The sequence below is a fragment of the Heliangelus exortis genome, chromosome 1, assembly GCF_036169615.1.
Source record: "Heliangelus exortis chromosome 1, bHelExo1.hap1, whole genome shotgun sequence".
NCBI lineage: Eukaryota > Metazoa > Chordata > Aves > Apodiformes > Trochilidae > Heliangelus > Heliangelus exortis.
In genome coordinates, this window is record NC_092422.1 from 114382126 (window position 1) to 114410004 (window position 27879).

The following is a 27879-nucleotide window of genomic DNA, read 5'->3' on the forward strand; positions in this document are numbered from 1 at the left end:
TTTCTTTTGGTAGGTACTTTTCTTTAATTGTATTTGTGGATTTGCCTTTTAAATAGGCAATTGTGACTACATCCTAAGCCTGAATAAGTTGCCAAAAGCAAAGCTTGATTTGAAAAAGGCAGAGTAGTTAAAGCGAGCTGGTGTAACACCCAGCATTTATTGTTCTTTTCATGGGAGTACCTGCAGGTGCTTTACTTGGGAACCTGCCCTCTTGCAAAACAACATGGGTTAGTAATAACACTCTACCCCAAAGATCTACACATATATTAACTATTTAGGCCTCTGAACTATTTAGGCCTGTGAGCATCTTTATCATCTGGCAGTAAAACAAAGACACTAGGGAGCTCTAGGCCAAAATTTTTTATTGAATAGAGGAACTGGCTACCTTATTGTTGATTTAGTTTCAAACATTGCTTTCAAGTGCTGTAGCCTGCTTTCTGGAAGAGTTTTTTTAGACTCAAAAGGTCACATCCAAACCCCAAGTGTCATATTGACTCTGGGGTCATGCTGCCTGGACCTGAGGCATGCTTGGGCAGCACCGAGATACAAAAATACTTAGACCTTGTTTTGCCTTCACACCTCCTTCCCTTGGAGTAAAGCAGACAGTAACACCTCACTTGCACCTCTTTTCATGCTCTCTGTCTTAAATGCAGCATTATGTGACTGGCAGACCCAGGGGTGTGTGACAATGAAATGAGAAAACAAAGTTCGCTCAGTTTGCACAACTAGAGCGACAAAAAAACCCAAACAACTCCTGGAAGCAATTTAATTTTCACCTTCTCATTTTTCCCTTCCACCATCTCTGCAAAACCTGAGGTCTGCTTATGCTTTCGATACAAATCAGACCATGTAGGCAAAGACTGACGTATATATTAGGAATAGGTCTGCAAACAAAATGAACATCACTGAAGACTGTCCAGACCTGGGTGAGGACACAAGGTCATTGCTCAAAGCTTGGCTAAAGTTTGTTGCTGTTTAGTTGATTGTTTTTCTGAAAAGGGAGGGGGAAAGGATGAAGAAGATGAGCAGAAGGGACCAAATGACACATAGACAAGAAGGGAAAGCCCTTATTTTCCTACATTTCAGAATGGTTTTGCCCATCCCTAGCTCTGAGTGTTTATCAGGATGATGGAGAATGACCCGGCTAAAGATCTACTTCAACATAAAACATATACTGACCTGGAAAAGGATTGGGGAGTGTGGGTAAAACTCGTTCTAAGGGGGGAAAAAAAACAATAAGCAACATGCAGGAGAAAAGGACAAGCCACTTTTCACACCAAGCAAGCAGCAGATACAAACCTGATGGAGTTGTCCATCTCCAAATTAGATGAACTAGAGTAGCTTTCATATGCAGAGCATTTTGCAAGCAACACACCTAATACACATCAGCATCCCCTGGGACGGGGAGTCAGAGAGAAGTCATTTGAAAAACTAAACAAATAATATCCAGACAGCAAAAGGGATTCAGCACCTGCAGTGAAGGTAATTGGAGTTGATGGGCCACATCTCCCCTCTGACTTTCAAGACCAATCATGTCATCACACTACAGCTCCTCTTAACTATACCTCTGGCAGGAGGCTAGTCTTGGCAGAGAGCTGAGCTGTGGAAGTCCTCCATGGGTAGTTGCTGCCTCCCCAGATCATACTCCACAATGGTCCCCTGGGGATCTGAGCATGGGAGCAGTCATACTGGTGAACCCCCAAGGGCACTCTGTTTCTTTTAAACCTTTGTCTTCTTATGGGAACAGAGTTTTTTGCAGATTCACCAGCCCCTAGTTGTACAGAGACCCTGCTCTTTTGGTTATAGGGCTTTTATAATGTGTCCTCATTATACGCCACAGCTGGACTTTGTTATATGTCACTGCTGGCTTCATGCTATGCTTCTTCCACACAAGGATCTCAAAGAGTTGCACAGACACTGAGGGACACTGGTGCCAGAGACCTCAGTCTCAGGCCAACAGAAGTGTTAATTCCATTTTACAGACAGTGCAGTTGAAGTACAGAGCAAGGAAGTAAATTGCCCAAGGTCAAATGGTGAACTGTTGGCAAAGCCAGGAGCAGAACCAAGAATACAAGCTCCCCCAGGCCTTACTCTGATCACTGGGTTTCCCTTCATTACCTTAGAGCTTGCTGAATGCCTTGTACTGACTGAGACAAGTTTTCACCCAGGGACCGATCAGTAGGTAGACATAAGGCTGTAAAGATAGGCTACCATTCAACAACTGATAGGCCTGGAGAAATGAGTCGTCTCCTGGCTTACCTGTGAGGATGATGCTAAGATCAGTGCTGATGGACAATTGGTAGTCAGCTGTTACTCTCTGATCAACCAGACCCAGCTATCTGGAGGCCAGTGCTCCTTATACAGCACCCTTGGTGCAAACAGCTTTTTTTCAGACTCCCTGGAGCCCAGGAAGATGCAGCAGGTCAAGCCCATCCCTGTGACACATGCAGATCTCCTGCCTTCACGGTGGTAATGGAGCTGTTTGTATCTACAGCAGGTAGAAAACACACAACTAGCTTGGATCTCTGTGTTTATGTAGCAACAGGGGACCATTGTTCTGCGAAAGCAGACTGTTGTGCTGACATGACTTCTTCCTTATCCATTTTAGTTAAATAGCTCAACTCCCCTTTACCTTCTTCCAGCGCAGCAGGCTGCAGGCTGCACAGCACAAGGAGAGCACTATGGCCTCATTATCATGCTGCTTCCTATTCAAGGACTCTGCCCCTACTCCCCTCGCCCCCTGCCTGCTGCCTTTATTGCTGTACCCCAGCTCATTAGCAGTGTCTCAGCCTTACCCCATCTCCCTGTCACCCTACCTGCTTTCCTCCTCTCCGGTGTCTCCCCGTTATTGACAACCCCTGGGAAAACGCAGGCTTTGCACCAAGAGCCACTCAAGAGAGATTTTGGCCACAGTTAGAGCTCCACACCTTAGCAGCAACCACCACAAGCAAACACTTAGATGCAGCAAACACTTAGAGGGCACTTAGATGGAGTTAGGAGATGGGGTGCAAGCATCTGCAGGCAGCCAGCGCTGCTGCCCGGGTACTAACAAATAAAGACAAGCTAGAGGCAAGGGCCAGCTCTTTTTAGGAACGTGCCAATTGCTGGGATCAAAACTGCTGGCCTGAAAACAATAACTCTCCCTGAGGTCTCTGGGGAAGGCAGGGGTGGGATACCTGCCTTGCTGCTGCTTCTAATTGGCACGGGCCTTGCCAGCTGCTGCTTCACCTCCACATCTCCTCGCTCCCTGAAGGGTGCAGAGGATGCAGCAGGGGACCTGCTGAGGTGGCAGTCTCTTATAACTGAGATAATTCAGCCAGCAGGACTGCATAAGGATGTGAGGCACTGCCCTGTTGTCTCCTGTTTTATCCTCTGGGATGGTCTGGCTCTGCGGGTGGCAGAAGTCAACTGATTTGGGAGAGCTTTCAGTTCTTTTCGCTGCCTTTCTAGAATGCACCAGGTGTTGTGCCTGCTTCTGTGAGCCTGTGGGTGTGTGTGTGCTTGCTCCACAGGTGCAAACGTAGGTATACATACGTACAGATAAACCTATAGATCCACATGCTTGTCTAGCAGATGCTGGTATATATATGCATATATTTACACTTCTGTGTGGCACATGTTAAGATATAAAGTGTGACTTTTACTCATAATGCTTTTCATAGCACTCTGTTAGCTGAGTGGAATGAAAACATTTCTCCTCTCTCCTAATACACTTAAGGAAAAAACCCTTTTTGCTTCAATTGCAGCACTACTTCTCACCTCTGTTGCTCTGTGACTGCATCTCTGGCTTGGCCTCTCTGTCACATCATTCTCACAGAGATCTATGTTACTGACCCTTTCCTATGTCTACTAGTATTTTGTACTTGAGGGTTACAAACCCTAATCCTAAGCTCTGCAGAGCTAAATCAACCTACTGACTCGCCAGTGCTGCAAAACATCATTCTGCCTCCCAGCTCCTCATATCCACAGATGTGTGAAATGGCTTCACTTCTTCACTTGATGCTTTTTAAACCCTTCCTTGAAGTAATTCAACTCAGCACACCAAAAACACCTATCAAAAACATATGGGGTCATTTTGGAGGGTGGGTGGTAAAGCTTGGTTACTTTTTTTACCGTTCAAGCAAGTTGGACTGGCTCAGTTGGTTGTTCATTGAGTACCAGATAAAGTGAAACAAAAAAAGCATGTGGCAGAGAACATGGTGAGCAAAAGGAGTGAGAAGGAAGGGATGGCAGCAAGCTATTAGAGAAACTGTATCATCAAACCATACCTGAGTACCCTCTCTGCAAATATATTCCATATTGCCATCAGAGAGAGGTTCCCGAGTAACACAGACCTTTGGTATGGCAATTTTTATGTTGTAAACATAGTCTCCAGGAGTGAGGCATATAAATCTCTCCACCTACAGCAGGCAATCCTCTACGACATCCTTTAAGGAGGATCACTAGCTACCTATTCATACAGCTCAAGGGAGCTGCTTTTGTATTTTAATGCATCTTCTATCTACGGCATTGACATCTAAGGCACTTGGTCTTTTTGAGAGCTTTTCAATGCTGGTTGAGATTTCCTGGAATGCTAGTCACCCATTTTTGTCTATTGTTAAACTCTTCTTTCACATCATTTTGCTGGCTCTCCTTCTGCCCTCCACCACAGGCACAGCTGCCAGTACCTCATTATAAACTCTCTGGCTGTTTCTTCACTCCTGGCTGCCATTCTTTTTTGTGCTGCAATGGGACATTGAGGAACTGCCTCCCTAGTGGGATGCTGCCCTACAGAGAGCTTGTTCTCTATTTGAGAAGGAAATAAAATCTCTGATTGTAGGCATGACAAACACTCCCAAGTATTTGAGTATCTGTTGTACCTTGCAAAAACTTGGCACTGCTTTATCTTCCTGCTTGTGTGTGTGTGGCTGTTACTTCAGCTATCATGTGATCACTATAGCATTTTTTTCATTTTGACTTGTACTTTTTTCAGCTGCTTTCTTTATCTTTATGGGGCTGGTTTAATTTCACTCATTTCCCCCCTGATTTCTTAACCTTAGAAATAGCAGATGTAGTCTACTTGGATTATTTTTTTTTTCTCTCTTCCAACGAAAAGGAGAACAGACCTTTTCTGAAACAATATGAAGCAATTACACACTGAAGAAACAGGGATTAACTAAGTAACAAAAATAAAAGCTAGAAACAATTCAATGAAAATCAGCAAATCTCTCTTAGCTCCTGCTCCTCCATTCTTCTGGCACTTCTGAAGCTCTCTAGTGTTTTCCAGCTTAAACAGATCTTGAATTTCTAATGTAAAAATGATCAGCAAAATCAAACAACTTGAAAGTTTTCATACACATCAAAAAGAGGCTAAGATAGGACCCTCCATATTGCCATATTTCCTCCTGGAATAGATAAGAAAAACTTTGCAAGATTTCCCTGGGTCTCTTTCAGGTTCTGCCACTCATTTTATGACCATAAGTAAACCACTTCTTCACTCTGTAGCTTCATTTCCTACTGCAAAATGGTGCTAATAACACTCACCAATTTCTAAATAATTAGTAATGTTAAAATATTCATTGCTAGCAAATCCTTTGAGATCCTTTGAGGTGAAGTTCTGAAATGATGCAAAATGTTTTTCTAGCAAAATGAACCCCCCTGGTAAAATCACATGTGCATACACACATTACTAAATTTCATCTTACATTTTGTTTCAGTCATGCATTTCAGCTCATCTGTGTAACAGGAACCAACAGAGAGGGCAAAATTTAGAAATCAGCTCCAAACAATGGATTCTAAACTTAGCATTATATTAATATCAGCAAGAACAAATCTGGAGTATTTGAAAATTGTATTCCAGATTGCTGCCTGAGGATTTTATTTGAGTCTCATGATAGTCACAAGAAAAGAGTGAAAAGACTTTCAGAGTAGAAATTTGCTTTTTGTGCTGTAATTCTACAAGAAATCAAATATATAGTATTTTATGGTAATATCTCCGCTTTAGAAAAACACTTCCACAGAATACATCCAAATTTTGCACAAATTTAAACAGCCATGAAATAAATCCAGTGGTACTAAACAAAGAAACCAATGGATTTATCTTTTTGGACTACATCTGTTAGAAAAAAAACCAAACCAAAACACTGATTTTCTGGTGATTTGAATAATCTGACCATACACAGCAGAAGCTGGACTAAACTGTGCCCCATACTAAGGCTGCTTTACACAGCTTATTTTTTTTTTTTTCTCCTTAAAAGGACATGTAGGCCTGAGTGTTTTAATTCAATTTGGGACTGTCAGAGGAATACAGCCCTAAGTTTCTTTTGCATCTATGTGTCCATCCATGTGAGTGGGTCATTCTGATGCAGTCTGTTTCTGGTGGCAGTAACAGTGTGTGGTCCAAGTTGAACCCACGTTTTGGACCTGGAATTAGAAGCTGCATTTTGAATAGCTGCATTTTGTATGTGTTTGTGGGTGGCAGGTGAGGGGCAGGGTTCTCTTTAGGGTTTGAATCAGCTGCAGAATTCAGAACCAGCAGGTAACTCTGCTCTAGTGTTTGGTCTGGTCCCAACTTCTTTCTATTTACACTCACTATGACAGACTCAGTAATTGAAAGGTAGCAGAATGTGATCCAAGGAATATTATTCTGTATTTCATCTGCTGATTAACTTTTCCCCCAATTTCCCTATGGTGTGCCCCTTTAAATCACTCTGTCTTTTTCCACTTCTCTCCCTTCCATTTTCAAACTCATTTCTCTTTTTCTTGACTCTCTTGTTCTCCTCAGGCTCACTAGCTACTTCTCTCCATCTCTCTGAGTTACTTGTCATTTCTCAGCTGTCACAGATCCTCTGAGCCCTGGCCTTCTGTCTCCTTATTAAAGGGGCTGTCATTCTAGAGGGCTTTTTGTTTCCAGCTTTAAAACAAACAAGTTTTATTATTTTAACAAAATCTGACTTCAGCAAAGAAAGTCAACCCATAGGGCTTGACTGTAAACCTTTTCATTTAACTCTGTGTGTCTTTCATGGCAAGTAGGAATATCTGAAGCAGAGTGCTGAAAGCCAGTTCATGGCTGCAGGTTTGGGGAGGCGGGGGTGGCAAGCGGATGCTTTCCTGAGTTTAGGTCACCGTGTGCTTATTGCACATCCCGGTCTTGGCAAGACCAATCTAGACTTCCCTTCACCCTCTCCCATACTTACTGTAAAGGTATAGGCTGGCATTTGTGACTCCCAGCTTGTTGGCAGCCACGCAGGTGTAGTTCCCATAATGTTCCTCAGTGACATTGGCCACCATCAGCAGAGACTGGCTCCCCGTGCTCTTTATCTCCAGACCATTGGCGCTGTTTATCCTGGGAAGACAGGAGAAGAGATGCCTAGTGCAATGGTGGTTGTGTATGGGGAAGGAAATCACTGCCCAGGCAGGCAGTAAATCAAAGTCATTCAGTCCAGCTGGCTGCTGTGGATGGAGAAAGACAGGAAGGAGATGTGAGAAGAGATCAGAGAAGGCATTGATGGGAAGCAGAAGGAGGGAGTGAAAGGAAGGAGTGTAGTGGGGTAAAACGCCACCAGTAATGCTGTGGAGAAGCAAGAAAAGCCATGGTAAAGGGAGGAAAACTTTACCCAGCACTGGCTAACACTTGGAAATCAACACACTATGGCCACCCAAGAGCTAGTCTCTAATTGAAAAAAAGGTTTTTATTGGAACACACCAATTCATGTGTTCCAGGATGTGCATATACCAAAGCTGAGCCACCTCTGAGCCTGTACATATGGGTCAGGTTAAAAGCTAGGATAAAAACACCACCTTCTCAATGCCAGATAAATGCTCAGGTATAAAGGACAGGTACCTTTTCTCATCTTCTCTCATATGTAAATCTGAGGGACTCAGGTGACACAGATGGGGGAATCTCACACCTCAGCAGCTATTCCCCAAGATGAAGGCACCTAGAATGGCATTACCTGCTTGGAGACTATACCCTGCCTATTTTTCTGTCTGCACCATGGGCTACTTAATGCATGAACATCAACAGCAATCACTATTGATGTCTTCATTTTGTATTGGTCCTTAACTGACTTAAAGGCAAGAGCTCCATCCTCAGCACTTCTTTCAGCATCCCCAGTGCAGGGAGGGATTGCCTCCTCAAGTCATAGAATCATAGAATCATAGAATTGGCTGGGTTGGAAGGGACCTCAGAGATCATCAAGTCCAACCCTTGATCCACTCCCGCTGCAGTTCCCAGACCATGGCACTGAGTGCCACATCCAGTCTCTTTTTAAATATCTCCAGGGATGGAGAATCCATTACTTCCCAGGGCAGCCCATTCCAATGTCTGATCACCCTCTCAGGAAAGAAATTCTTTCTAATATCCAACCTAAACCTCCCCCAGCACAACTTAAGACCGTGCCCTCTTGTCTTGCTGAGAGTTGCCTGGGAAAAGAGACCAACCCCCCCGTGGCTACCCCCTCCTGTCAGGGAGTTGTAGAGAGTGATGAGGTCTCCTCTGAGCCTCCTCTTCTCCAGGCTGAACAGCCCCAGCTCCCTCAGCCTCTCCTCATAGGATCTGTGCTCGAATCCCTTCACCAGCCTAGTTGCCCTCCTTTGGACCTGCTCCAGGACCTCGATATCCTTCCTGAACTGAGGGGCCCAGAACGGCTCTGACAAATTTTGTGGGACCATTGTGACATATATGATCCATGGAGAGTAACTGTTTTGCAGAGAAGAGCTGGAGAGGATGATGGGTGATTCTCTAAGTATCCTCTACTGAGTGGTCTGAAAGGAAGAGAAGGGAAGAGGTGACTTAAAGGTCTTACCTGGTATCATCTCTATACCACTCAAAATCAGGCGTGGGCACTGCTGACGCCTCGCACCGCAGTAAGGCTTGTCGCCCCGTGGCTGCTTCATTACTCTTGGACTCTGTGATGGTGGGAGGGTCTGCAGGAAGGAAACACATGGTCACTTCACACATTTCCAGGTGGATTGAAATATCCAGATGCAAACCATTCAGGCCAGAGGAGGCTGATGCCTGCTGCTGGCTGGGGTACGCACTCCCCGCTGCTCCTCTGGAGAATACCTGCTCTCTGAACTCTCCCTGATACACTTCATTAGCATCACTCCTTACATGTGCTTCTCTTCAGCAAGACTATGGATAAAGTTCTGTCATAAATTCACAGGCATACACAGGCAGAGTTAAGGTTAATGACAGACTTCTGCAATTTATGAATATTTACCTGTGGATCTCTAGTTCAAATGGGCTCATCAGATTAAAAAAAAAAAAAAAAAGATGAGAGAAAGACTTTATCAAGGGTAAAGAAACAGAAAAAGTAAAAGGAATAAAGTAGGAATTTAATACTAGCATGAAAATTATTTTCCATACAACCTCTATGTCTAATGTTGAATCTAAAATAAGAATGTAAAGGACTGAGGCAACATGCATAACACAGAAATACATTCATAGCTTCAAAGGGAAGAGCTTAAGCAGAGCTGTGGGTTCAACCTTGAGAGCCAGACCACTTGTTGAGACACTTCCTTCAGCTGTCTAAGGTTACAAATCCTTCCCACACCTCCCTGGACATCACGCTTTGTCACAGGTTCCAAGAGGGCTTGTTCATGAGTGCTCTAAGTAAAGCTTGCCCTCAGCCCACATTTGAAGTCTGAGAGTTGTGCCATGGGCAAAAGAAACTTGGGAAACATATTGCTGTGCTCTGCTGGATCCAGGTCTCAGTGCTAGCTAGGTGCAGGCATCTTCAGGCCCAGAGTTGTGTTCAAAATATTAAGTGACAAGCTTTACATGCTAAAAGGCAGAATTATTTCCACCTTGCTGCTGAGAGGGACTGGGGAATAAGTGCCTTGTCTCTCATCACTAATACTTGCATACTCTGAGATTACAGGGCTATAATTCAGACAGCTGCTTTGCTGAGACTCAAGTTAGCATTAAAGCACACTCTGCATCTACAGAGTACAACTCTGCTGTCTCTATCTGTCCCAGCACTGAAGGCCAAAAGAAGCATCAAAATGGCTTGTGTCAGTCGAAAAAAAAAAGTTATTTTGTCTGGAAAATGTATGGAAAGAAGTTTGTTTGTGAACACATTAGCCATCTCAATGCAATCCCTTCCCTGACCTTAATCAGGATTTTATGCAGGGCTTTAGGGATATTGCAGCACGCCCTCTAACATCATAAATATTAATAAGTGTACATAAATAGGATCCTACACTCAAAGGCTGTGGGTTCACTTAAATATTTTAATTTGGATAGGAAGAGGGGTAATAAAAGCATAGTGAAGGTGATTTTTTTAAGCATCCCTCTTCAATTGTTTGGTTAAAGCAGCATATCTTCTGCAGCAAGTCTGCAGCAAGACAAACCTTTCCATTTCCCTGAATCCTGCACTAAGAGTGAATCACAAAATTAACAAGTACCTTTCTATGGGCCTAGAAATGCCCCCAGCAGGCTTGTTCTCCCCAAGCTGCTGCCATGGAACTGTGCTCTGAGCAAGCCCTGCCTTGGCCACCCTCTTTCCCTTTTTGAAGGGCAAAGCCCAGACAGGTGGACAGACCATACCTCAGCCGCCACCACTTTTGCTAAGGCACTGCTAACCCCAAGATTGCTGCTGTGGGAGCCCAGAGCCAGTTTCCTTTAGCTGTTTCCCCCCCACTCTTCCTCAGGCCTCAGTTTCCCTGCCTGTGATGTGCAAGGGCCATTACTCAGGAAGCCTGAAGGTGGTAGTGTCAGACCGAGACAAAGCAAGGATCCAGGCTGACAAGCTGTGTGCTCCACGCATCAGCAGATGCTAAGAAATGGTCAGGAAGCTCCTGAGGTTGGGCACGTCCCATTTTTCAGACTTACAGTAGTTCTCCTACTCTCTCTGCTGCTGTGTAGCTTAAGGAAGCAAGAGTATGAAAATGTCCAGCTTCCATTCCCCAAAGAAGGACTGATTTTTTTTCCCCTGTGCATGGACCTCATGATCTGGTAATTTTTATCTTTTGTTTCAAAAGAAAAGATTTGTCCTGAAAGAATTTGTAAGTTGATTACATTGAATATTCAGCTACATAATACTATTACAACACTCTATCACACTGTTTTTATATATCCCAACAGTAAAAATGTTTAAGATTTTACTGTAGCATAGTTATTTTGAGTTGAAACTAAGTCAAAATCAAGCATTCTGACTTTATAGAAACAATCTGTTTCAACCATGTTAAAAGCATCAGTGAAATTATGTTTCACATAAATATTTGAAAATATTAGTTGGTTCTCATGGAATGTCTCGGGTTTGTAAACTCAGCTGTTTTTGACATGAAAAAACTCTCAACAGTTTTACTGCAGAAAATCTGCTACAGTTTCACATTAATACCAAATTTGGCCCACAAGGCAGCCAATATTAAACCAATGCCACTCAGTTTCTAAGGGAACTATAAAAAACCTCTGTGGCTTCTGAAGGTGCTGCAGTGAGCCTATATGTTAATACTCTAGTGTATAAACTCAAGAAGATCAGGAGAGGATATAACTCCCATTCCTCCATCCCTGATGCAGAGGTGTTAGCCCCCAGGCCAGAAAGCAGAGGAGGTAAATGGGGATATTCACTTTAAATCACTCCAGTGCCAAATATGAGACATTCAAATATGGAGGTCGACATATACACAGGTAGGATTACAAGAGTAATTGCAGTCTAAAATATCTTGTGTCACTATGAGAGAAGCGCATCAGCAGAGTGAAGCAGACATCTTTTTAAATATGTATAGGTGATCCTATGGATGATGGGATCAATGCCCCACTCGTGTAGGTAGGGATATTAAGCCACACAGCTAACTGTGCTTCTTGGTGTTTTAAGGTGGACTGCCATACCCTTTGGTCAAGGCAATTTTTGTGCTGTATTGGTTCCTGGAGGGTCTCCTGGAGAGGGCTGTATGCTGATGACCTGAAACCAGCATAGAAATGACATTTTTGCACCCTTTAACACATGCTTCTACTGCATGATCCCCCAGCCACTGGGCATTGATACCCACGCAGGCACTGCTGAGCTGGCCAGATGCAGGCAGGCCTGTGTTTGCTCTGAGCTGGCTAAACCCTCCCTTCTCTCTCCTTGCAGTCTTGCTGAAGCTTCTCTTCACGCTACTGTTCTCCCGAATATCAATGAGTGAAAACACGGCCTCGTCAGCGTTTCTGAGGGGAGACAGGGGCAGCTCACAGCTCCTCTCTCTTTTCTCTCTCTCTCTTTTTCTTCCTTGTCTTATACATCAACCAAGTTTAAAGCACAAACTGTACCCTGTGAGAAATGTTTGACTGCAGGTAGTTTCCTCAGCACCTTGCCCCATTTCAGACAATAAAATATAAACACAGAAAGCCTTTGATATTTATCCTAAAGTCACTCCTGCCCATGGTCAAAGCTCTCCCTGTTGACCCACTCCAGTTGCCATGTACTCACAGTTCACAGTGACCCGGACTTGCTTGACATCTGCTGAGGCAACCTCGTTGGCAGCTTTGCATTCGTACTTGCCCGATTGCTCTCGTGTGATTCCTAGGATCTCCAGATACTCTTCCTCGCCTTCAAACTCTCTGCCTGGTTGGACAGAAAAATACAGATAGTGGCTCTGTTAAGCATTCGGATTTGGGAAGCCTTCTGCTTAATTGCTATAGAGGAACAATCACAGCAGGAATTCTGCAGATAAACAACAGTTATTTCAGAGGCCATGTCAGCAAGATACTAGCATTTTATTTAGTTATGGAACACCAGAGTTCTGAAAATCTGGAAGGAAGCACACAAGAAGTATGAAAGTGTTGAATCTCACAGGCTGTCCTGGCCAAGAAGCAAAATCTCCACCATGTGAGACCAGAGAAAGCTCACTGGTGTCATGATGAGTACCAGGAGTTTATGCAGCTTGTGGCTGATGGGCTGGTTCAGGGCTAGCTGCATCCTCAGCTGTGGATGCCAGCACCCTTTTCTCCACTGCAAAATTGTGAAAAACATCTTCCTGTCTCTCAGAGCAACCACCACCCTTAAGCCTCATTGATCAGAGCAAGCCACCGTTAAAGACAGCCAAACTGAGAGAAACAAAGTGTAAATTGATCCATGGAGACTAATAATCATCACAAATCCCTGATCTACTGTACATATGAAATGACATATTTAAACCATGCTGCCTCGCTAACATAGTTTTGAAAGCTGCAACTTGAGCATCAGGGTTAGAGCCGGGGGCAGGAATCAGGGGAGGTCTGTGGCCTTGCTTTTAATTCAGTGTATGACCTTGGGTGAGTCACTGCCTTGCTCTCTCTCTCTGAATTGCAGCTAATAACCCCTCTCTCCCATCACCTCTGGCTCAGAGAAGGGCAGTGATGTTAACTGATGTAAAACACATTAGAATTTTTGGATGAAAGGTGCCAGAGAAGCATGAAATATTATTGGTATATCTACCCTATTCCTTCCAATGTAAAATAAGGCTCCTCCAGGAAGGAATCTGAACCACATTGGCAGCAGTGTAAAGGGAGATGTTTTCCCTCTCTGAGAAGGCTGCAAGCACTGGGATGCAGCATGCAAAGCCACAGGGCCCAGCTGTGTGCCTATGTGTGTTTAGAGAAAGCACACCCTAACCCTTAAAGAGTAAAAGCCAGATTAAAAAAACAAAAAAACACATCCAGTCACAAGGGCCACCATTCAGGCTCCTCAGAGAATGGTCAGGTTTCCCAAAGCAACCCTCTGCCCAGAAGATATTATCTGCTACACACATACCAAGCACTTCTGAAACCTTGCCCACTTCACATAGGTGCTCAGGGTTGTTTGATGAAGTCCAAATAGTGGTAGCGAAGACAGAGCTGTTGTCCTTGGCTTGGCAGCAGTGGGTAAACCCCATCTCTGGAGATAAAGTTCCCATGGAGCCACCTGGAATGAATCCCACCCCACAGGCATAGGCTCCAGTGTGTTGGCCAGGTCAGGCTGGCAGCCCACACTGTCAGTATCAGCTGTGTGCATTTCCCTTTGGCATCAGAGATAAAGACTTCTGCAACTCCAGAATCTGCTCAGAGCTCTGTCCCTTCCACAAATATTTTTGCTTTCTTTTTTTTTTTTTTTTTTTTCTCCAGGCAATTTTCAGAACCATTCTAGGAGAAAACCATCCCCTGTCATGGAGACTACCTATTAAACTGATGCCAAGATGAGGTTTCCCCTCTCTTTCAGTGGGGCTACGCAGCCATCCCTTTTCCAGCTCCAACAAGATGTTCAGGTGAGCAGAAATCTCCTTGCTATATCTAAACCCTACAACTATTTAAATGTAGACCCCCTAAAAGTCTGCTGAAGGGTCTTACTGCATGGCAATGATGTGTTTTACAAGTTAGGGAGGCAAAGTTGGCTCCTGATACCCACCCAGTGAACCAAGACACAACTTTCAATCCTCTGCTGTGAACTGAGGCTGAAGCTATGAAGAGTCAGTGGAGTAAGAAGGAGGGTGAGATTTTCAAAGGTACTTTTTATTGCTGTAACTTATGAATATGTTAGGAAACCTTAATCCCTATAGGACCAGAGTTATGTGAGTTATAGTACTGGAATACACTTCAATCACCATCTACCCCACTCCCCATCCTCAAGGTAGGAAACATGGGTTATGGCAGAGAGAGAGCCATCTTCTGCCCTCCAGAATCTGCAGCCACTCCAGAGCTGATCTGTTCCCATGCTTTGCTGTCTTTACCACTGGAGCATTTTCCCTGAAATTTGACCTCAGTCTAGCTTGCTGTAGTTTAAAGCTATTATTTTTGTCTTAGCCACTATAGACAAAAAGAACAAATCATTCCCTTCTTCTCTGCAACAGCCTTTTATCACCTGTATTTCTGCCTCAGTTGTAATTTTTCTTTTTTTTGTCTTTTTTTTTTCCTGAACCAAGGCTCTTTCAACCTTCCCCTGTAGGTGAGAGGTTTTTTAGACCCTTGATCATGCTTGTTCTTTCCTTTTAGACCTCTGACAAATTCACATATTTCTGGCAGTGCAATACCCCAAACTGAACACAGCATTTCAGATGAGGTGTTACCATGGCTGAACAGAGATAAAGGATTGCGTCGCAACTTCTGCACTGTGCCACTCACTGTCTGTACAGTCAATACATTGTTTGTGTTTTTCCCACAGCATGATTCATTTTTGGTTGGAAACTCTTTTAATTCCCAGATCTTCTTATCACATACTGCTACCTGCTAATAATGCTTTTTGAAAATCCCACCCCCAATTTTAGCTTTCAACCAACAACACCTCTCCTTTCATAGCACTACTCCCAATTGCTAGGTCAGCCAGTTGACTGGAAAGTTAATCAGACATCAGGGAAAGACTCACAAAGAAGGTTAAAACCTAATTTGCCTCTGCTTTGCAAATAATTTGCTCTGCAATTCTGCCTTGTTTATACACAGGGTTCATTCCAAGTGGAACTTGCTTCTCCTGCAATTTGCCCTTGTCACAGGACTGTCACCATAATGAAAAGCAGGTTGAGGGTGACTTCACCAGCTTTAATGGAGTGGCACCCTCGTTAAGGGTGCTGTTAAGTCTGTCTGTCAACCCACATCAATGGAGCTCCATCCTAAAAGGGTACATACTTTCCAAAGAGAAGATATTTTTCAGCTTTTCCACTGCATATATACATACACCTAAAGCCTAAAATGTGTATCATGTCCATCAGGAGAGCTTTCACAGCTACACACAACCCTTCCTAAGAGCTGATGAGCTCCTGGTTTGCCCAGCTCTCTGGGAATGAATCATAGAGTCATAGAATCATAGAATTTCTCAGGCTGGAAAAGACCTTCAAGATCATTGAGTCCAGCCTTGTCCTAACTCTAGTACCCTATTCCTGATGACCCACCATTAAGCCATGTCCCCAAGCCCCACATCCAGATGATTTTTAAACACATTCAGGGATGGAGACTCAACCACCTCCCTGGGGAGCCTGTTCCAGTGCTTAAAAATTCTTTCTGTAAAGAAGTCTCTCCTGATATCCAATCTAAATCTCCCCTGACACAACTTCAAGCCACTTCCCCTTGTCCTGTGAGTGACAGGGAGGACTTCTGTTTTAAAGGGCGTGCAAAAGACATCAATAGTCCTATTCAGCTCCTCATTCCCCTGCTCTAGGACACAGGTATGAGCATGACACTTCAGGGAAATTTCTGTGACAGTCTTGCTGAAATAATGGTAGCGTTGTACTTGTCCTTGTGCTGGTGACCTGTTTCAAGCCTGGGCATCAACCTTTTACTACAAGAACTCAGCTACTCTTCACTTGCAAGACAGACTCTTGCTTGCAGCCCTGTCCCCTCTAAGAGTACGTTAACCATTTCTAAATAAAAGTATTTATATAAAATGTAAGTGCCATAGTACAGATCAGGAAGAGGAAAGATGTATCATGGTGTGTCAGAAAAATGTCAGGTTGTGATATCTTGCACAGAGCTGTAGAGATGTTTTCACTAATTCACCTTGGCAGCCAGATTAGGTGAGTCATATTAACTCTAACCTCTGAGGCAAAGAGGGGGTGGGAGGTGGGGGGAGCAGGAACAGAGCTTTATACACCAAGAGAATTCACAAATGTTTCCATGAAGGAGCCAGCTGTGGCAGGGAGCTGATGGTTGTCACTATGCAGTTTATCAAAGCAGGGAGGGAGAAAGCCTGGACAATGATCTTTGGTACCCATAACAATGAATGTATTCTGTTAGGTCAAGAGAGGGACTGTCAGCTTCCTGGCAAGTGAGCCACTCCATTCCCATTAAGAGAAGACGTTTGCCTTGGGCGTGTAATCCAGGGACAAAATCCTGACCCTACTGCCAAACCTTTCTTGATGACAATGGTTGTCCCCTGGCTGTTATGTTTGGTTTAATACAATCCCTTCCCAGCAAGGGGTCTTCCAAATTTCCCAGGGGGGGATGACTCCTCATGCAGCACAGCTTTTCTCATTGCAAAGTATCCCTTCCCATAACTCCAAGCAAACTTCTTCCCTGTTTTTCACATGTTCGTGGTCAGCTTTGTTTTTTTCTGCAGCCCCATTAAACACTGGCTTACCAAGCTGTAGCTCCTTAACCCAGCTCAAGTAAACCAGAAAGAGGAGATTTCTGCTCTGGAGGCTAAAGATAGAGAGCATGAGCCTGGGAGGATTGACAATCAAACCAACCAGGAACAACCCTGAGCAGACTGAGCCAGGCATCTGCTGCTGCTCGGAACTGACAAGAGCCCTTTTCGCAGAAAGCTCTGTAGGAGAGAGCTTTGATGTGTGCAGGAGGAAGGCTTTGAAGGCCCACTTGCCTCAGCCACATTTCCTATCCCTTGTCTTCCTAATTGGACCCAGTAAAGCAAACAATGAACCCAAACAGCGAACGTGCTCTGCAGTGCTAGCCTGGTGGCAAGAAGCTCTCCTCTCACCCCAGCCCTTTGGAGACAGCTCCTTGTACAACCTCACAGGCTCTGCACATCATCACCCTGTCTCTGTTCTTGTATATATATGAGAGAGATATAGAAATATTTATATACTATACTCTCTATATTATGCATTTTATATATTTTATATATATAAATCACACTGCCTGTGCAGAAATGCAAGCTTGCACCCTTCCCACATGTTTATGGGTCCTTCCCACCTGGACCCAAATGGCCCCACGCACTGCCACACACCATCACTCTTTCCTTAAAGCCTGAACTCTCCCTTTCTAGAAATGATGCCACTCAGACAACACTCCAGTTGTTCTGTGTGCAGACAGATCTTTCAGGTCATCAAGGGACCACCAATATGTTCAACCATGAGTTGTTCTACCAGAGAGGTCTTCAATTGTAAGTCCCAGTTCCTTACATCTCCAAAGGGAAAGCTAGTCTGGAACTAGAGGTGGCAGCCATGTTTTGCTCCATCCTCTCCTATTTGTGCATCCACCGCTGGGCTCATTCTTATGCAGAAGTTACTCTAAGTTTTTTGAGTTTTTTTTTTTTTTTAACTCTGTTGTGGTCCTAAACTAAACTGAAGCTCGGACCCACTGTAAGTATCTGTTTGCATTTAGTTTGTGGAGAAAGAGATCGAATACTCTGCTTCTGCTGCTTTTGTGGGTTTTTTTCTTCCAAGGCTCTCTGTAGATGTGAAGACAGGAGAGCAGAAGGGTTATGCATCTTTTTTAGGCCCTTCTCTGCCTAAAACAAAATGCAAGGGGATAAGAAAGACTGCAAATCAATAAATGTAATTTGAAGTGGTTTTGTGTATAGCAACTTCCAATGCTGAACTGCAGTTTTTCTTCTTGCAGCACCCTCCATTTCTTGTTTAAGGTTTTGCTCATCTAACCTTCCTCCTTCACTCTGGACCTTACATTCCCCAGGAATGGGCTTCTGAAAACCAAAAATAGCTAGGGGAGCCTTTGACATGTCTTTTATTTTTGTTCTACCTCCAGCTACGTGTTATTTTTTTTTTGGATTCAAAACTTTGAAGTTTCTGTTCATCAGTCTCTGTCTCCTCAGTCATCACAGATTCCAATGAGCTTGGCATTTTTCTTCTGTCCCTTATTTGAAGAGGCTTTTTTTTAGGAAAGAGATGAGTGGAGAGCAGCAGATGGTGGATGAGCAAAGGCTCAGCTAGTGCTGCGATGCTACAGTGAGGAGGGAAGACAGAAAAACTAGCATGGAAGTGGTGAAAATGGGGGAAGTCTGATGAAAGAAAGGTAAGACTGAGAAAAAATAGAGGAGGGATAAAGAGAGGAACAGTGGCTGGGAGAGATAAGTAAAAAGAAATAGTCTCCAGTGATGAGAAAAAGAGGAAATGGTAGTCAGCTACTGACAAAAAGAAAGGCACTGAGACAGAGTGAGTGAGAAAGACAGGAGGCGAGACAGTGGCAAACAGAGATGTATGGCACAGAGAGAGGCACAGACGTCCCTTGTGCAAAGGGAGCTATGAAATAACAACTGCCAGAGGGACAGGAACAGAGGGGTCACATGTAGTAAGGCAGTAATTACTCTGTTTAAGCAGCAAGGCACAGCGGGGTATTTATTGTTTAAGCTGGCCTCACGCCTCCCATGCCCTTAGGTCTGTGGATATTACACACAAACAAAAAAACGAGCACAGTGCCAGGGAGGGCTCTGGCCTGGCTCTGGCTTCATGAATTAGAATGAGTCAGATCAGGAGGAAACACCCTGGCACGGTTTCCCCTGGTGTCCACAGGACTGAGCTCATCAGTGACTGCACTCTTTCCTTACGTGCAAAGCTGGCTGCCATGCCTCATGAGCCAAGGACTGCTCCTGAGGGGCAGCGTGGGTGCCTGCTGGCATGGTCAGGGTTAAAAAAGCCTGTGATTTTTGTGGGGACTTTCTCCCCAAATGCCATCCAACTAGCATGCAAAAAAAAAACCCTTCTAGGCTGAGAGCAGCCTCCTCAGACTGAACGACACCTTTCTCTGCTCTCTCGAGGGACAGCACTGACCAAATCCAGCAGGAGAGACCACTTGGGGCAACTCACTGTTCTGCCCAGGAGCTGGAAGCCAAGAGCTGACAGCTCTGACACAGCTCACATCCCAGCCACGGGTGCATGTCAGTGGGGGCCATCTGCTTGAAGCAGCCACAGCAGGTCTGCTGTACCTCTGAATTTCCACCCCCTCGTCACTCGTATTCATAAAGTACCACACACACAACCCCAAACGTTGGGGTGTGCAATATATTACTGCATCTCAACATCTGATTGTCTTTTCCATTCAAAATCCACATGTGAACACAAGGAAGAAAGGGAACAGCCCCCTGAAAAAAAAAAAAAAAAATCCAGCCCTGCTTCTGGTCGAAGACTTCTGGATGTTTGACCAGAGGTCTTTTTCTCCTCTTTTCTCAACCAGAAGAGGGAATTAATGTTCTGCCTTGAGATATAGTTTCAAAAAAATTATTTAATGTCAAAGAAAATTATTTTTTTTAACTTTTTTCTTTCCAAATTACTTAGAGAATTTAAAAGCAAATTTGCTAACACTTTTTTAATGAACACAAACAGTATTTTTTGATAGATTAATTGCTTTTGAACAGAACTTGGCTGTGATGCTAATGTGTAAAGTAAATTATGAATCAGGCAGTAAATTAAGTCATCTAATGTCACAGCTACAATATTATACTACCTAAATGTTGCATACTGCAATGTGAGTTGTCATGACTATGCTACCAAGCATTAAGCCTTAATTCTACTGCCAAGAAAACTGACATATAAACAGGAACAAACCAATATCGCACTGTTTCCACATCCCCGAATTTCTGCCCGCTGCCTTTCGGAAGCTACTTAACAACAGTGTTAGGTAGAAGGTGTCACCAGCTAGGTCAATCACTGAGACAACACCAGATCTTTGAGTGTGTTTTGAAAGAGTTGGTAAGTCCTCAGAGCTGAGAGGACTGTGCTGGAGCAGCTAATAAATGGGAGGTTGAAAACAGGAGGTCTGACAGAGATTCGCAGCCCCGGCAGAGGGGTTATTTATTTGATGTGCACACAGTGAGGGCAGCACACCCATCTCTCACCCTCAGCAGCGTGGTCAGCTCTGCGGGGAGCTGTGCCTGCTTCCTCCACCACCTACACAAAGAGGATGGGCCAGTGGTTGCCCCTGGCAAGAGGAACAGCATCAGGGAAAAAAAAATCAATTGGTGTTTGTTTCCCACTGTGTTAAGCACAGGAAGGTAATGCAAGCTGAGAGCTGATGCAGGGAACTGGCTTTTCTTGCACGTCATGAAAACCTATGAAAGACAATTAAAATACAACAGCAAGCAGTCAACCATTACAGTCCCTGGTGATTCTGTCAGCTGGCTTCCTCTCATTTGGCCTCATGTACTCCTTTCTCTGCAAGTTCTCCCATATTGGACAAAGCATTCATGCCACTATCACTACACAGTTTGAAAACAAATTCTTTCCTAAGACCAAAGGAAAAAATCAACAGCAACAAGTGCCATGTAGGGCAAGTTCCACAAGAAGTCTGACTGAACCATGCAATTTCTGTCCTGTCAGTGAAGAGCAGAGGTGTATTGGAGTGTAGTTCTTAGTTTAATTCCACAAATCCTTATGTCAGTCTCAGACCTTAGCAAAATCTCATGTGTTGCTACTCAATGATACCAGCGGTGCCAGTCTGTCAAACTAGGAAGTATAGGGTTGGTCTGTGCCTGGGGGCATCTTTAAAGATCCTTGTTATATTCCTTACAAGAGTCTTGTGTCTCCCATAGAGCAAGACATGCTCAATACAATCATAAAAGAACCAAGTGGTTCCTTTTCATAGGCATCCATGAAAATGTTTCCCTGTTTTTAACTACAATGGGTATGTGCTCTTCTGTCTTATGTCAGTTCATATTTCTTGGGATGAGGGTCCATAACTTCAATCTAGCTTAACAAATTTAAAAAGGAAAAAAAGCAAGGAATTCAACTTACCCCATAGAATTCTACCCTTTTGTTTGAAAATCAGAAGAGAAATTACAAATTGCTCAAAATTTACTTGTAATGGGAAAAAGCATTCCCTTAGAATCTTACTCCTTGTTGTGGCTCTTTCTTCGTAAGCTGGAACCAAACATTTCATGGCCAGATCACACTGTCCCTGAATCTCCTCTGCTTTTGCCAGATGGCAATTCCTGTAGCTCATCCCTGTTTTCAGGGAGGCTACTCTCAACACCTAAAATTCACAACTAAAACCTAAAGACTGGGGTTTCTGTATCAGTCTGGATCTTGCCACTGATCTTTTACACAGCCATAGTTTTCAACCGAGAAATGAGGTCAAAGAGTTAAGCCACCCCTCAGCAAGATTTACCCTTTCAAAAAACATGTCAGTGTGTTGTGATGCCTGGCGCCAATATTTGTATAGGTGGATTAGCTCCCTGAAAAATCGTTTTGCTTGCTTTTCTGTTGACCACTCTCCTTGCTGCAGTGTTTCTGAATTATATCCAACACAATGACTGTTTTACACCATCCCCCACATCTGCTCCTGGTGGAAGAAGCAAAGGGGATATTCTCCAGGGAGTACAAGGAATGAGGAGATGAGGCTAAATGGCTGGATTTAGGATTGAGCAGGCATGAAGCATCGCCAGGTATCAAGGCAAGTATCCCAGAGTTTTTAAGGCAGAGTGGAATGTGCTGGGAAGATATTATCTGGCCTCACACACTGCAGGGACTTTTGATCAATTGGGCTGGCTCATGATATTATCATCTGAGGTATGCGCTGTTGATTCATAGTGGTACTGGTCCAGATGAATGATTGCTTCAGTTCCAGGATATTTAATTCCTATGCTGTTAGCCACTCCCTTGCTTTCCAAAGAAAAAAGGAGCTTCTCAAACTTGTAAGGCACTGACTGTGAGAGAGGAGAAAGGCATTTACTCGGTGACTAATACTGCAGCTTGTACTGTCCCAGAGGAGATCCAAGCAGAGAGGAAATAAATATCCTGATATTGAGCTATCCCTGATGCAACTCCAACAGAGACCAACAGCCAGAGCAGCTGTTGGTCACCAGCCTTACAGCCATGTAAGGCAGGGTCTATTCACCAGAAATACAGGAAAAAGGAAGGGGGACACCAGAAAGAGAGAAGGTCAAAAACAACTATCAGAAGAAACAATTTCAAAATTACTCCTTTCTGACTTCTTCCAGCTTACCCCCTGAGTTTAGGAAGGGGTCTAAGGACAAACCAAAAAGACATTTCATGGCCTTTTTCCCAATTCCCAAATTTCTTGTAATGCTTACAGGAAACTTCTATGAACCGTAACACTGATGATACGAGAAGATCATGGCCAGTAATGTCAATCAGAAGAGTATTTCTGGGCTTCACGACTCTGTACCCATGTGTTATTGTCATGGACAGGAATCCACTTACTTGTCCTCTCCCAACTCCCCAAACACATCTGTCTGGGGAGAGACACAGCTTGCTTGGGCAGGAGCCCCAAGCTCCTACGGGAGCTACAGCCAACCAAAAGGCCTGAGAAGGCATGAACAGCCACCCATTTTATGCTGAGGATTCATTGGCTTCTTTCTGCAGAGCTCCTAAAGAGGCAGGGATTTTATTAGAGTGCCTTTGCAACTGCACGCCTGTGTCTTTAACTGTAACTGCAATGAGAGCTGTTTTAATTAAGCCAACACAGAGCAGACCACCTTAATTACTGGCATGATTTCATCTTTCTTGAGGAGAGAGGGAAAGAGGAATGAAAACTGCTAAGATAGAGGGAAGAAGGGGAAATGCACTTAGTCCTTTTGCTCCTGGTTCCCCAACTTAGAGCATTAAGTGATGTCTCTCATTTCTGTGCTCTCATTAATGTGAGCTTCTGATGGTATGTTTTATTAAATGGTTATAAAATAATTAATGCTTGAAAGCAGGGTTTCCAAAAGCCACTAAATGCTTTAACAGGACAAGACCCAGTGGCTTTCAATGGCATTTGTGCTTGCAAGTCACTCAGGTGCCCTGGTAAAATTCACCTCTAGTCCCTTATTCAAATCAGTGCCTCATTTGCTCCATCAGCATGACCTTGCCAGGCTACATGGAAGAAACTAGGGGCAGAGGTCAAAACCACGAGCCCTCTAGGGAGAGGATCCATATTTCTTCAACCTTGGGTGGAGGGAGGAGGTGCCAGCAGCACACAGCCAGAGCAAGAAATCCATCAGCTCAGGAGCAAGTATCCAGACACCAAGGACACCTGAGGAAATAACAGCACGATAATTCCCAACCTGCAACAGGGAGGCACATCCGTCCCTGAAACATGGCACACCAGCAGGCCAGGTAGAAATGCTGCTGGCAGACTAGGAGGCTAGTGGGCCAAAGCTTAATAGGAAAACAGCAGTGATTTGTCTCCACCATTATTTATGTTTCAAGCACATGACAGGCTGTCAGTGGAAGTGAGTGCTGCTAAATTTACTGCTTCTCAGATCTCTGCCACAGTTGCATACTTGACAAGTCACTTCATTTGAAGGGCTGGATTTTGGGCTGGACTTCCCTCCTCCACACTCTCCTTCAGTGAGAGCCACAAGCCAGCTTCCTTTACACGGCAAACTCTTCCCCCTGGGGGCTACATTATCAGGCACAAGTTTAGTGAGGAAATACGCTCCCAGCATATTAATTTTTAACCCCAATACATGACAATTTTATTCTAAACCACTTGACTGCAGATGTGTGTCTGACAGGACACACATGTGACTGACCCAAACTACTAACAGCTGGGTTTCCAGGCTGGGCATGCAGAGATGGAGAACATGAGAACGTGGGGAATACTGGTGAGTCCCAGCCGGGCACATAGGCAAGAGCTGCAGAGCATCACAAGGAGGGCAGTGTGGAAGTTAATGTGGATACGAGAGGAAATGCAGGTGGGTGACAGAAAACTCAGGAATTAGACTCTGCGGATGTGTGTGCAAGTGTATGAATGGTGGAGAAAATACATGTGGAAGTGTGGGTGTGGAATTGGAAGCATGATGGAACAATAATGTGAGGATGTCCACAGGGAATGCTGGTAGGGAGAGAGGATGAGTTCCATGGTATGTCTGCAATATGGAGGGGTGCAGCATAGCTGCACATCATGTGGGAGTGGGTGCTCCTCCCTTTCCTCTTTTTTTGGAGGACTGTAGTTCAGAGTATCATTTGCCTCCTGTCTCCAAAGTGTTGAATGGTGCCTGCATCCATGCAGCCCCATGCAACAAAGTATTTTTGGGAGGGGGAAAAAGAGAAGAGGCCCCATTAATGGCTGAGAACTCATATTGACTGGTTTAAAACACTCCTGAAAAGCAGCAGAAGGGGAGTGAGGCTCCCATTTGATGATGTAGGCCAGACTGTTGTCAGTAGGCCAAACTCCAGACTGCTGTTTTTTGGGGTTTTTTTTTGTTGTGGGTTTGTTTTTTTTTCCTAGCTTGTGTTCATTGCACTACAAACAACTTGTTGAAGGGCTTTGGTCGTAGTTGCATGGAAGCTTCTTCCTGCTTCATGCAGCTGTACTTCTAGGCAGCACCACATCTCAAATGCTCTTGACCAACCTTTTGGCTGCAGATATGTTGGCTGCAGGTTGTCAGGAATACGGTGTTAAGGAAGATAGCCAAAGGGGACTGGACACATCCTCCTGATCCAAACACTCCTTTCCTTTCTTCTATATGCAGTGGAGCTCTGCACTCTCCAACATACACTCTTGATCTCAGGCACAAGATCCTTTCATTTTGTTCTCCTGTGTGCACTCAGTAAATGACACGCATGCATGCACACACATACCCACCCCTGCACGCAGTGCCGTGCAGAAGCAGGACACATCCTCATTTTTGCTGTCAGATGGGTTCAGGATGATTCCAGTTCTTCGCCAGCCCTTTAGGAATCTGCTCCCCTTGCTTTTCCAGCGGTGCGGGCCAGAGGCCCTTGTTCTGCAATTGTGCCTCATAGTTTGTGTGATTAAATGCAGCATCTGCAGCTGTATTAGCTGAGGTAACAGTGACAAGTGCTATCAATCTTCATACTTCAGCAAAGAAAATGATCACCAGCTGGGGACAGAAATCTCCCCTTGTCTCTCATCACCCTAACATACAAACTAAACACTTTTTTGGGGTTTCATGCTGACATACGCACAAACCGAGGTTGTAAATGGGCCACTTCTCTCTCTCCTGGCAGTTTACAGTGCTGCAGCTCTGGGCTGTATTGACAGCAGGCATATTGACTGGTACCACACAGCATCCAGTCACCCCTCCCCGAATGCAGCACCTTCCCCTCCTTATCAGCTTTGCCACTGGAAGTGAATGCAGTGGCTTGTCAGCACTTTGTCCTCATGCTGCTGATGTGTGGATGCCAGTCAAATTTTTGCCTCTTTAGAAACCAGAGAGGGGTGGGAGGGAAACAGAGAGAGGTGGGATTGGTGTATTAGAGGCCAACACACAGTTCTACATATCTTCTATTCTTTCTTTGGTTTGCAGCTTTCCAAGCAACATAACAGACATTTTTATGAGCAGCTCACCCAAGGCTGATCTAAATTTTACTGGGGGTGGGGGAGAAAAATGACAAACATGCCCTCCCACCTGGCCTCCAAGGACCAGGAATTCATCCACAGTAATCATCCACGCTCCACGGATTGAGGTCCTCTGACACATTTACTGGATAATAGCCCCTCTTAATAATCAAGCCATCCAATCGAATTCCTTTTTATCACCTCTTCAATACCAATACTCCTTCTGAGCTCTCTGTATAGGCAAGGACTCAGTGGGAAAAACAAACCCTGCAACTCCTGACCATAAGGTATTGAAAAAAATATGGAAAAAAAAAAAAGGTTTTCAAACTCCCTCTCCACAAACACTTATTTCCTTATTTCTCAGCTGCTCAGCTGTCCTTGTGTTTCTAAGTCCAGCATTCCAAGTGGGATGCTGGGTTTGATTAAAACAACTTCCTGGCTTATAGTTCATGTCAATATCCTGGTGGGATTTTATGCCACTAATCTCAGCAGTCTGCAACTGCAGTACAACTGAAGAAGGGAAGGAATGTTAACTACATAAAAATGGCAAATTCACCTGTGGACTGTATTTTTTCATTGCTTCAGGAGCAGAAGGGCCAAGATAATTTTAGGGCAGTGTAAGCTCACATATACAGGGTGATGCAACAAGCAGGAAGGAGAGGGAAGAAAAGAGAAGCAGGGAGAATAGAGAATAGGGGAGGAACTTGTAAGACACAAAAAACATTTAAAATACAGAGTAAAGACAGTTTGTGAGACACAAATGTTCATGAGAAGAACAGAAAAGGAAATGGATACAGAAATGAGACAGAGATACGTGAGATACAGAGCATGATATGGGGTTGATGAAAAAAAGTGAAGGGGTGATGAGGGGTAGGGCAGCCAAGCAGAGCCCTGAGTAAGGTGAATCACTAGGGGAAAGCAGTAGGGAATGTACTTTGTGTAGCTGGGAATACAACATACGGAGAGGCCTGAGTCTGTCAGATGTATTACAGTTATATTGATCTGTGGTAAACAATTTCACTGTTCACAGGCAATACAAGGCTGTTGGAAGCATCAGTGAGGGTCTAAGACACTTAGATGGTACGTATACATGAACAGGACATATAAGTAGGAAGAGAGATAAGTTCCAACAACCTTCGATAGTGAGGGTTTGGGACAGAGTAGGAACAACTGGTGCTGACTCCTCCTTATTTTCTTCCTTCTTCATCGCACTGAAGTCAGATAAAATACACCAGTAATTATCATCCCATTTCTAGATGTGTGCTCTCGTTACTACCTTCTCAAATGCAAAGAAGTAATCTGGGAGGTTCCAGCTAATAAAATGTTTCATTTTGTGATTCATGGATCAAAAAGACAAGGAAGAAGCCATATACCTAACCCCCGAACAATCCCAGGGCTACAAGAAATCTAGACTATTATCTTCAGCACCTTCCACGTAGCCCTAGAAGACCTCCCATGGATTCCTTTTCCGCTTCTTCCTCCAGCTTCTTGCTGTGAACAAGCCCTGATATGCATGGAGGCCAGTGTGCTTGCTCAGTGGATCATGAGAAAAAAAATCCAACACTTTGAGCCTCTCGTCTTGTCACTTTTGTCCTTTGAAGTTTTGGTGCCCTCACTTTTTCTTATGGGCAAAGGCTCCTTACATCTCCCAGCTCCATCATCTTGTCATGCAGCACATGCCAGCTACCTGCACGAAGGGAGCCCGTACACTGGGATGAGGCTGGAAGCTGCTGCAAGAGGGGATAGGGATGAACCCAACCTGCTGGACACCACAGGTCTGCTCCTAATGTGGTATGAGAAATGGATTTGCCACTCTGGGATCTCCTGAACATGCAGGTTGCCAAAAGAGGCTCTCATCTGTTGTATATAATGGGAAGGTCTGCTATGAGAGGGACAAGCTTTCCACTCATATTTGAAAAATCCTGCATTTTTCTACAACCGTCTCCTCTTCCAGCTAGAGGCACTTGTAGGGAGCCATTGGAGAGACGTGGAAGAATGAGAAACTGAGATACCTGTTCAGGTGTTTCTTCACT

The 27879-nt window shown here is 44.3% G+C and overlaps 1 protein-coding gene across 2 annotated transcripts in view; it reads right to left on the bottom strand.

The window, feature by feature from the left end:
• The window catches only part of LSAMP (limbic system associated membrane protein), a 316978-nt gene that overhangs the window by 22886 nt on the left and 266213 nt on the right, over positions 1-27879 (bottom strand). The window contains exons 4-7 of one of the 2 annotated variants that reach the window (XM_071760036.1): positions 12396-12530; positions 8787-8907; positions 7176-7324; positions 1180-1215 (exon numbers count right to left, since the gene is read on the bottom strand). In XM_071760036.1, the coding sequence (XP_071616137.1) occupies positions 1180-1215; positions 7176-7324; positions 8787-8907; positions 12396-12530 (441 nt within the window). The remainder of the gene's footprint in view (positions 1-1179; positions 1216-7175; positions 7325-8786; positions 8908-12395; positions 12531-27879) is intronic. The other variant, XM_071760047.1, reaches the window with a different exon arrangement.